Genomic DNA, 12,077 nt, shown 5'->3' with positions numbered 1-12,077 from the left:
ATATTTTCAACCTTTATTAGGTTATTTATTTAATAACTCAACCAGTTGGGTTAAATTTTTTGAATTTCAACAGTCAACTGATTTAACTGACACAGAACTGTATTATTATACAAACGTAATGTGATGTTTAAGCTCTAGCGAATGCAATAATGTTGTTGTTTTTTATTAAATTACCTCTCCATGTTTTTCATATTCATTTCAGCAGCACTCTTAATTATTGATGATACAAACGTGCACTACATAGCTGATCTTTTAAACGGATTAAAACGCTTAAAGTGTCTTAAACTTGAACTTAAAATGTAATGGAAATAAAGCATTTTCAATATTTTTATAAACTGTATGTATGTGTGTGTGTGTGTGTGTGTGTGTGTGTGTTATATATGTTATGTATTTATATTATAAAATTAATAATAGTACTAGTAATAGTAGCAATACCAAAATGAAAAAAAAAAAAGATGTATTCAAAATAACCCATAGTTGGGTGCTAAAAATCTATAGTTGGGTTATATGTTGGCATATCTTTAACCCAAATATTTTAACAGAGTATAGATAAATGGACAGACAGAAAGACAGACAGATTGATTGATAGGTATATTTGTATAATTAAATTAACTAAAAATGTAAAGATATTTAATTTATTAATAATCGTACGTTAATAATTAAAGTAGACACTTAAATTTAATAAAATGTAAAACACTTTTGCAACTTTTATACATTTAAAAATAAAAAATCCAAATAAATAAGATGAATAAGACAATAAGTTTAAATGTTTTTGTCTAATGTCTAGGCCACAATCTACACTTTTAATTTGTAGCAATCATGAAAGTAGAAGAAAAACGAGACTCTGCTCTCAGTACAGCGTCAGGATGTTTGTGTGGTATTCTTGGCCTATTTGGTGGTGAATTTCCAGTCTGAACCAGCTCATAGTGTGTCATCTAACCATAAAACCCAGATACCAAACAAGATATGAGATACCAAACAAGTGTAACATGTTCCTCGGTGCTCCATCCTGGCATTAAAACAAGTCAATGGCCATTCAAATCATTAAAAAACTCACCTTTTTGCATCCCATGATGCTAGATAAGGGTGTGCAGACTGAACCCCACCTGTTAAAACTTCATGTCCCTGGTATTGAGCCAGAGCCGCTGGAAACTCTCAACCTGTATGTGGAAATGGAGTTTGTGCCAGGTCTAATTAAATAACAAAAGCAGTGAGCTGACCTGCTAATCACCTCTTATGAACTGATGTTAGCAGTGAAACTAGTCTTGACTAGTGAAAAAGAGGGTGTGAGCTGAAGTACAGGAATTTTAATTCAGATGTTTGTGTCTGGTGAGATTTAAAGAAAAGCAAGCGTCGCCCCACCCAACGACCCAGTTCAGCAACATAAACATAAAAAACGAGTCATTTATTAGTTAATATCAAAGTATTCATGAACCATACTATAGTAAAGTGTACTTCACTGTATATATTATTGTGTTTATAACGTTTTGGTAATCAATGCTACACCATATTGTATTAAAGGAATAGTTCACCCAAAAATGGACAAATTTACTCACCCTTTACTTGTTCCAAATGAGTTTCTTGAGTTTTGAAAGCTGAAAACCTGTAACCATTGACTTTTATAGTATTTGTTTTTGCTGCTATGGAGGTCAGTAGTGTTCAGCTTTCTTCAAAATATCTTTTGTGTTCAGCATAATAAAATAAAATAACATTTTGGGTGAACTATCCCTTTTAAAATAGAGAAGTGATAAATACTGTAATTTAGACTACTTTCGTTTTTACTAGTCAACTGTGGTGTACATTTACATTTAGTCATTTAGCAGACGCTTTTATCCAGAGCGACTTACAAATGAGGACAAGGAAGCAATTTACACAACTATAAGAGCAACAATGAATAAGCGCTATAGTGTATTGGAGTATACCCTATAGTTCTAGAAAACTTGATACAGTCTTGGGAAATTAGTAAATATTTTACTATAATTATTTATTACCACAGCAAGAACTGCCACAAGCATTTTAGTATGGTTCACCAAAACTTTAGCACAGTGTTTCTCAACTACGTTCCTGAAGGACCACCAGCGCTGCACATTTTCCATGTCTCCTTAATCAAACACACCTGATTCAGATCATCAGCTCATTAGCAGAGACTGAAACACCTGTAACGAGTGTGACGGACAAAGATGACATCTGAAACATGCAGTGTCGGTGGTGCTGGTTGAGAAACACTGCTTTAGCATACTATACCTTACTATATATTATTTTTTAATGTGATACATTCATTAATTTAAAGGGGAATTTTGGAGTGATTTCCCAGTGATGGGTTGCATTTACTGTGTAAAGTATATGCTGGATAAGTTGGTGGTTCATTCTGCTGTGGCGACCCCGGTTTCATAAAGGAACTAAGCCGAAAAGAAAATGAATGAATATTGGAGTGAGTGTAAAGGTTATATAGTTTAGTTTACAGCCTATTGATAATGTATGCTTGCATCAGTAGGAAAAGACATGAGCAGGATTATATGACTCATCTTCATATCACTATGCAATACATAACCTCGTGGTGTTATATCTGATGGATTAAAGGCCCATTCAAAGAACTAGAACTACAAAGATAACTAACAATAAAGCTATCCTCAGCAACATACGATAACCTGCTGTTTATTATACGTCATCTGATTTTCTGAATATTAATGTACGTGTATCATGTTTTGTATGTAAATTAGAACTGTCTGGGATGCATAAAACAACATTTAAGTACACTGATTTCATCAAAATGTAAAACTTCTTAATGACTATTGTATAGATCAGGGGTGTCTAAACTGTCCTGGAGGGCTGGTGTTCTGGAGAGGTTGGCTCCAACCTTAATCAAACGCATCTGAAGCAGGTAATCAGGCTCTTACCAGATTTACTAGAAACTTCCTGGCAGGTGTGTTGAAGCAAGCTGGAGCTAAACTCTCCAGGACACCAGCCCTCCAGGACCGAGTTTGGACACCCCTGGTATATGAATGCAAATGTGTGCGATTGTTTGGACAGCATTTGTCATTTGCATGTCAAAAACATAAAGTCTAATGAAATAAAATAATTCATTGTGGCAAAATGATTCGATATTGCCCACTTAAACACTCTTAGTGCCCTCATAGTACACTTGACGTACACATAACAAAATCTTCAATTTCAATTCAATTTTCATGCCAGAATTTGTGCCGTTTATGCACAATTTCAGTCACTGTATTTTAACAAATACAAGAAATAGGCTTTCTCCTATTTTAAATTGTGAAGATTTTGAGTTTCTGTTTAAAGGGTATTTCTGTGGTGGCTTGAAAAATTTAATAATGACAGTTTCTCCATAAAAGAGGAAGCTGTTGTAAAAAAAAAAAAAAAAAAAAAAAAAACTGTCACTGAAAAAAATCCAGGCCAGATCCATCCATGTACCAATATTCATTGATAGTCATAGCGCCACCTGCCAGGAAAAGACAGTTATAACTCATGTGTAAATGACTCTGACAAATTCCTTATACACCACCTGACTAAAGTCTTGTCATCGTTACATTTAGTTTGGGGCGTGTAAAAGATCTGCAGAGTGGTTGACAACATCAACAGCCTGAGGTATCAATATATTTGTGCTGCCCACTACATTACAAACCAAAGGAGAGAGCAAATTCAGCAGCAGGACAGCGCTCCTTCTCATTCTTCAGCCTCCACATCAAAGTTCCTGAAAGCAAAGAAGGTGCTCCAGGATTGGCCAGCCCAGTCACCAGACATGAACATTATTGAGCATATCTGGGGTAAGATGAATGAGGAGGCATTGAAAATGTATCCAAAGAGTCTTGATGAACTCTGGGAGTCCTGCAAGAACGCTTTCTTTGCCATTCCAGATGACTTTATTAATAAGTTATTTGAGTCGTTGCAGAGATGTATGGATGCAGTCCTCCAAGCTCATGGGAGTCCTAAACAATATTCATTCTTTTTCCACTGCAGCATGACTTTATATTCTATACTGGACATTATTTCTGTTCAGTGCTTTTGTCTAATCAAAGTCAGACCTTACTGTCCTAATTAAATCATTAAAAATCAAGGCATGATCATATTTTATTTTGCTAAAATAAGTGTAATCTAGAGGCCTTTGCCTTTCATATTAGCCACTTCTGATACCAAATGATAATCTGGAAGTCCTTATTTAATATAGAAGTTATTTTTTGTTGTTTCTAAAACTTGGATAGATGACAAGACTTTAGTCAGGTAGTGTATGTACGTAAAATAAAACATCACATTTTTTAAAAACATTATTGTGTGCATCCCATCATTCTTGGTGTGAACAGGCCTGAAGTCATTCCACAAAGCAAACAGAACAAATTCAACAAAGTAAAGCAGTTGAGCGGATAATAATAATCACTTTTCATATATTTTTTTTAATATCACTGGTTTGAATGAGGTGGGAATACACACAACAAGCATATGATCAGAGGGCAGCAAAAATAAAACTTTTTTCTCTTTTTTTTTTTTTGGATTGACATGTTGAAGAAATGGTAAGTGTTATCTGCATATATGACGGACTGTTATATATTTACAAGTGTAGTTTTCCTCCAAAGCATTCAGGAATGAACAAAAGAGCTCATTGTTTTGTTCTGACGATGGCAGAGTTCCGCTCTGATCACTCATTCCATCCAGTGGCCAGTAATATTGTCTCTGCTAGCATATAAATCCCCAGTAAAAAGCTTCTTTTTATCAAAAAATAATAATCAGAACAATACATATGATGTATAAAATGAGAAGCAATTAATAAAATATAATCTGAACCACTAGTATTTGGTTACTATAATAGTTTTGCAGTCCTTATCACGTAGCCTTGACTCCCATCCCCCCGATATTTTTTTTGTTACCAGACACACTTTCATAACCATAAGGCATTAAACAGTTTTAACCACAAAAAAAAAAAAAAGTGACAGAACAAACAATATTCTTGGTTCTAGACTGATTTCAAGATGCACTCTTAAAAATAAAGGTTCTTAAAGAAACAGTTCACCCAAAAATGATAATTTCTCAATCAATTACTCACCCTTGACTTGTTCCAAACTAGTTAGAGTTTTTTTTTTTTTGTTCTGTTGAATACAAGTGAAGATATTTTGAAGAATGTTGGAAACCTGTAACCATTGGCTTCCCTACTACAGATGTCAATAGTTGCAGTTATCCAACAAGAAAGAAACTCAAACAGGTTTGCAGTGGTGTAAAGCAGCTAATTACAAATACTCAAATGACTGTAACTGAGCAGTTTTTCTCAGGAATTGTACTTTACTAAGTAGTTTTAAAAATGTCTACCTTTACTTTCCCTTGAGTACATTTATAGTGCTGTGTTGGTACTTTTACTCCACTACTTTCCTTCAGCTTTTAGTCACTACCTTATCTTTTCTTGTCAATGGGAATTAGAACAATCAGTCCAGTGCTTCCTGTCCAATCAAATCGCAGAAGGTAAATCTCATCATAACGAACCACCTCAAGACAAGTGTGCTTTATAAATTTAGCAAACTATCTGGAAGCATTAAAAGTGTCTAAAGAAGATGTCCAAAATCTTTACATGCATTGACCCAGAGACTGTTAGATGCATGTCACTGATGAAAGGATCACAGATGTTTACTGTATGATGACCGAAATAGCCTTAAACACTCAGCAGGCACAAGACGTCAACATGACGTCAGATTGACGTTGTACCACAATGTCGTGGGGACATTGCATTTTGTTTGGAAATGAAAATGAGGTTGACATCAGAACCCAATGTCAGGCCGTCGTCACTGTCCAACGTCCAACCTGAAATCAACCAAATATCAACGTCTAATGACGTTACAGCTTGACATTGTGTGGATGTTACCACTATGACGTCTATCAGACGTTGAATTTTGGTTGCCATACCTGACGAATAAATGTCAGTTCTTGACGTCAATTTAAGATGTTGGCTTGATCTTGGATTTTGGTCACTTTCTAACACAACTTAAAATCAACCAAATATCAACATCATTTGACATCATTATTGGACATCAAAATATTGTCCTTAGACGCTGACATCACAACCTAAATCTAACCTAATATTAACTTCTTATGACATTGTGTGTCTGCTAGGAAATAACCAAATGCACTTCAGAATGTTACGTTTACACACATCCACAAATTACATGTAAATGCATCAGCTTTTTACAGAGTAATACTCACTACTCACTATTCTTGAGTACTTTTGAAAGGTCATACTTTGTGTAATATTTACTTGCACTACATTTTTAGGAAAGTAATGGTACTTTTACTTAGGTATGATTTTTCAGTACTCTTTCCACCACTGCAGGTTTGTAACATGTTGTAACACAACGACAGACTTTTAATTTTTTGGGTGAACTATCCCTTTAATTGGCGATCACTGGTTCTATGAAGAACTTTTAACATCCACACAACCTTTTCATTCCACACAAGCTTATTTTTTTTAAAGTGGAAAATGTTAAAAATGTCTTCACACTAAGAAATAGATCATTCTATGGAACTGCAAAAACCCTCTGTTGGAACCTATATATTTAAGAGCGTCTATACGAAAGACCCTGAAATGCATCACTTTCATCAGATGAAGGATAATGGAAGGATTTTTAGTGTGTGCAAAAGTGTTGGACTCAGCATTCCTGCTTTCATCTTTCACACGTCTCTCCAGGAGGAAACGCTCGTGCGACGGGTAAACAGGCAGCATTCTGTTCTGGCCATATCTCTGAGATCATTATGACCTCACAGAACGCAGCGTCCGCGAATTCCGCATTCCGAAAGTTCTTAAGAGCTCTGACAACAGCAAGGTGGAGTGTGTGTGTGTGTGTGTGTGTTTAAGAATTGGAAGGCAACGGGTGGGTGATGCGCCCCTGATGTTCCCCATCCTATTTCTGCGCCTTTTCCTCGAGTCTCTAAAGAGTTTCTTTTAGCACAAGTCAAGAGTTCATCCCTCTCTATATGAGAGAAACACAGCTTGAGCCGGAATGCATCACACCGGTGCCTCCTTTTTCATCAATGACGTCCAACGTGGATCCTCAGGTCATTAAATTACTATCAACGGCACACGTACACTTATTTATATACTTTTAATTTGTTGCTATTTAATATATCATTTTTACATTTAATTATCTCTAAGTTGCCCCTCTGGGTCCGTTAAGGGTCCCGCTTCTTCTCCTGCTTAAATGCTCAGTGCGTCTGTCCCCCAGTGCTCACGTCTGCTACTTGCACACAAACTGGTCTACGAGTGACGTGCAGCGTTTGCACTTGACATAGCAGCACCAGTGGAACTTGCAGTGGCAGCGCTCATGTTTGTAGGTCTTGAACTGGTCGTACCCGCGGCCGCAGCACATGAGCTCGCAGCCGTCCATACCCTCCGAGGTCTTGTTGCATAGGCGGCCTTGGGTGCCTAGAGACCCAGTGGTTTCATTGCGCAGGCAGTAATCCGGGCTGGGGTCGATGTAGACCAGATCTTCACCTGTCGGTGGGTTGAATCGATTATTGACCAGCTCTAGTTTTCCACGTCGGTTAATGCGCATGGCGGCGGCGCTGTCGTATTTCTCCTTCAGGAATTCTCCAACACGCCGGAAGTCGGCCAGCTGGAGCCAGCAGGTTTTCAAGCTGCACGAGCCTGAGACGCCATGACACTTGCAGGCCACATTCGCTAGATTATACACCGCCTTTAAGAGAGAGGGAGAGAGAGAGAGGGTAGTTATTTCAATGAGCAGTGAACCAAAGAATACACACATAACAGGGATTCCAAACATGCACTAAAACTTTCATTGTCCAGAGTGAGTTTTTATATGACTGGTGAAATATACTGATGGTGTAGTTGTAAAAAGCAAGCACTGAAGGAGTAGATTTATGTTTTATTTTCATGGCATATTGCGGCTGTTTTGGATTTGGTCTGCATGGTAAAATCAGTTGGCTAGCATAGGAAATTGTAAAAACAATTTGCTATAATTATGAATTAGGAAATTGAGCGATTGATAATATTTTGTCTAACCTTGTACACAATAAAATATATGTTTTACGGTATTATAAGCTTTGCATACCCTAAACCGGCTCTGTGATTTCATTTACATCCGCATTCTTTAAATTTTAAAGGCCCGTACTGCCCCAATACCCCCATAAGTGGTTCTGTTCTCTCATCAGTTGAAATAGAATAACTTTTGCATAGATTATGATAGAGATATTTAGCTTTTTCCTATGTTTACTAAATTAATTACGGCGACCAACAGTAGACCACGCAGAACCTAAAAGGTACACTTTCAAATTTGAGTTTACAAAAAAAGTGCTTCTTTTTTGGAGGGGTTTATTACAACACGGACAACATACACAATAATGTTTATTACTTTCAACAGTGTTTTATGAAAATTCAAAGGATTTTCTTTAAAATGATGCCAAACATTTGCATTCACACTGCATGTGGATTTGGGAAGCTTTTGAATCTGGGTAGGCAAAATCCAGGTGGAAACCCCAAAATAGCACCCCAAAATAGACTTTAAGAGGTTAAATGAAACAATACTTTTTCTGCAGTCATTCTGACTAAAAGTGTTAGCTTTAATTTAATGTGTGTCATTGTTTTAATTGAAACAGAATTCAAAATAAATAACTTTTTAGTTCTTTAAGTTTATTTCTTTAAGTTCTTGTGAATAAAAACGGTTGAATTTCCAGCTTTTATTGCTACTTTTTCAAAGACAACACGAATAAATAAAAATCTCAAAGTGCCACCTTCTTATAAAATGAGCATTTTTTATACAGCCTCCTATGTTTATATACAGTTAGTTTATTATTCAGTTATTATGTTCAGTTATGGCGTCATGGTTTAAAACTCATAAAATATAAAGGTAAAAAAACCTGTCAACACAATTCTAGAATAACTATCAAACAATAAATGCATAAATCTGAAATGTGGAATTAATAAAAGTTCTTGCATGCATTCACATAAATATATATGTTACATATTGTTCACTGATTATGGGGTCAGTAAAACTGACAAGTGTTCATTTAAATGCTAGAATAATGCTAATCATTGTGATTTTTTAAAAGCATTCACTCTTGCAACCACAAACCTTTTCCTGATATTCATAGCAACAACACATATTTTTAAATTCCACAATTAAAGACTTCCCAAAGCAGCAAAGTAAAAGTTTGACAGAACAATAGCGCCCTCTGGAGGGCTCCTGAGTCCAGCGCCCTGGTATATAAACTGAACCTGCGGGGCCTCAGGAGGCCTTTGAGTTTACGGTCCCTTTACAAACAGTGAGAGCGTTTGGAGAACAATGGACTGAATAGTCATTCTGTTCTAGAACACACAGAGAGCCTTCCTGCTGAATCAATTCAATGAAACCCCCAGCTGAATCAATACACAGACGCTCGACATATTGTACTAAACCAGCAGCGGTTTTCCCTTTTCCTTTTTTAATTATTTTACTTGTATCATTAATAGACTTAGATCATTCTATGAAGTTGGTGCAGAAGCAGAAGGCCATATCAAATAAATATTTATTTACACATTTTAGAGAAACTCTTGGCCAAAATTCAGGATTCACTGAAATAACATAAAATGAAAGTCATCCATGTCACTTAAAAAAAAAAGAGTTTAAGTAGACGGCACATAAAACAATTGAGTTGTTCCAAAAAAACCTCAAGAATTGTGTTGTTTTAACTTATTTTATATGTATTTCAAACAAGCAGCAAACCTATTTTTTTAGTGTAATAGCTAATGCACAAAAGCATGCTTCACACTGGGTCAGTTTTCATTTCTGTGTGGAGTTTGCATGTTCTCCCTGTGTTCACGTGGGTTTCCTCCGGGTGCTCTGGTTTCCCCCCCAGTCCAAAGACATGTGCTTTAGGTAAACTAAATATAAGCTAAATTGTATGTAGTGTATGTGAGTGTGTGCAGGAGTGTATGGGTGTTTCCCAAAGCTGGAAGGGCATCCGCTGCGTAAAACATATGCTGGATACGTCGGCGATTCATTCTGCTGTGGTGACCCCTGATTAATAAAGGGACTAAGCCGAAAAGAAAATGATTGAATAATTTACACTTCAAAAATGGTGTCAAACCTCATAAATGTTTGATTTTCAAAACTTATTTTATTATATGCCTAGTTTTTAAAGCATATTTAGGTTCATTATTTAAACAATCATGCATTTCCAATTCTCCAAATGTATTTATTTTATTTTATTCAGGGTTATAAGGCTGATAAGAAATTAGAGGACACTGATAAAATTATTTTTAGAAATATAATGCATGATTCTCCCCAAAAAAACCACCAAGGCTAAACCGATTAAAATAATATTTATGCAACTTTAAGGCAGGACTCCACTTTCTCCTCATAGTACACCAAAACAGCACTTCATGAAAGTTTAAAAAGCCCAAAATTTCACTATAACCAGCAGAATGAAAATGAATTATTTATTATTTATATGTTTAAATATTTGTTTCCCCTTATACTATCTTGACTGTATATTCTTGACTGTATCACTATTCCAAGTCTAATGACTTCCTAGGGAGGACATAATAAATGACCCACAATACTTCTTCATTATTGAGGCTGTGTAGTTTTTCCTTAAAGCCTTGAATTTATTTGATGTAATATTAATGAAAGACTACACACAAAAAAACTGTTAACTAACAGTTTCTGTATCTTATGATTCACAAGTGTTATTTACGGTTGTGAATTGAATTATGGAATCTTGATCTCTGCTCTCTCGACTTTTGATGCTGAAAAATCAACTTAACAAAGTGACTTTTACTGAGACTTATTAGTTTGAAATAATGCAATGTATAAGGAATGAACCGCCATCATATTCAGCATATGTTTTACACAGCGGATGCCTAATGAAAGACTCAATAAAAAATATTATATCCTAAAATAACACTTCTTTTTATCCTAATTTTTTATCACAATTTCATGTCTAATAACTTCTAAGGAACACAATAGACAGGATTTAAAATGACCCACGATACACAATATCTCTTCATTAATGAGGCTGTGTAGTTTTTCCTTTAAGCCTTGATCAAATTTTATGAGTTAAAGACTTAACTGTAAAAATATCTGTTAATTAACAATGGAGTGTTTTCCATTTATTTACATTTGTAAATTGCATTATGAGACCCTGATCTCTGATCTGCCAACATTTGATGTTGAAAATTCAACTTAATGACTTTTCATTGAGACTTCTGTAGTTTAAAATAATATAAAGTATAAGAAATGGGACCAGAATCGTACATCACTGTGCTTAACATAAAATCATAAGCACAGTAAATAAAAATATGTCATGCCACAAATGTCAAAAATGGGCTGATGGTTGATTTCTGTGAGTTGTTCTGTAAGGGAATATGTCAATCATTTAGTACTCAGACTTTTTTCTTTATTAAAAACACTTTGCAAATTTACAAACCCTGTCATTATCCTTGTCCTCAGCCCAATTGAACCTACAGTTTTAATAGTTTTTATTATGCTAAAAACTGTTATTTAGAAAAATAAAACTTCAGAAATAGTAAAGTTTAAGTTAGTTGATTAAAAACATGAAATTATAAATAAATTCCACAAATAATTGTACAATTGTCCCCATGTTTCGGACACAGATATGCATTAAATGTTAAATAAAATGCGTGCAAAACACTTTTAATGCTATGAGGAGAAGCTGACAGTGATCAAGGATGCCTTCTATCATTGAATTGTATGATTTTAGGCTTGTTTTTGATGATTTTTAAAAGAAAGACAAGCTTAAAGTTTGGACCTTGTCACATTTTTTTTTTAATTAAAATGTAAGTTTCTGGAAGAATGTCCTATATGGAGAAGTAAGTCTGTAAAATATCAGAAAATGTACAGGCAGTTTATTACAAGGTTTTTGTTCCATAATTTACAACACCAACTGAGACAATATTCCACTTTATACTATTAAAAATGTTAATAAACGTCTCTTTTTCAAACATTTCAAGGTTAAAAGTTGTTGGAAGAACGATTGAGGTCCCACAATGCAATTTAAATCATAAATATACTGTTAATTTACGGATTTATTTCATATAGTCTAATAACCCTTTGCCTTCCGATTGCATA

At 35.1% G+C, this 12,077-nt stretch overlaps 1 protein-coding gene across 6 annotated transcripts in view; it reads right to left on the bottom strand.

The window, feature by feature from the left end:
* Positions 1–4,380: 4,380 nt before the first annotated feature.
* Positions 4,381–12,077, bottom strand: part of wnt5b (wingless-type MMTV integration site family, member 5b) — a 133,545-nt gene continuing 125,848 nt past the window's right edge. For 3 of the 6 annotated variants that reach the window (XR_012401423.1, XR_012401424.1, XR_012401422.1), the window contains 2 exons: positions 5,202–7,685; positions 4,387–5,138 (listed from right to left, as the gene is read on the bottom strand). Coding sequence is in view for 3 of the 6 variants with exons in the window: in NM_130937.2 (NP_571012.1) it covers positions 7,227–7,685 (459 nt within the window). In the remaining 3 variants the exon portion in view is untranslated. 6 annotated transcript variants of the gene reach the window in all.

The sequence above is a fragment of the Danio rerio genome, chromosome 4 (assembly GCF_049306965.1).
Source record: "Danio rerio strain Tuebingen ecotype United States chromosome 4, GRCz12tu, whole genome shotgun sequence".
Classification (NCBI taxonomy): domain Eukaryota; kingdom Metazoa; phylum Chordata; class Actinopteri; order Cypriniformes; family Danionidae; genus Danio; species Danio rerio.
Note: the sequence above shows the minus strand (reverse complement) of the source record. Positions and strands in the feature narration are given on the sequence as shown.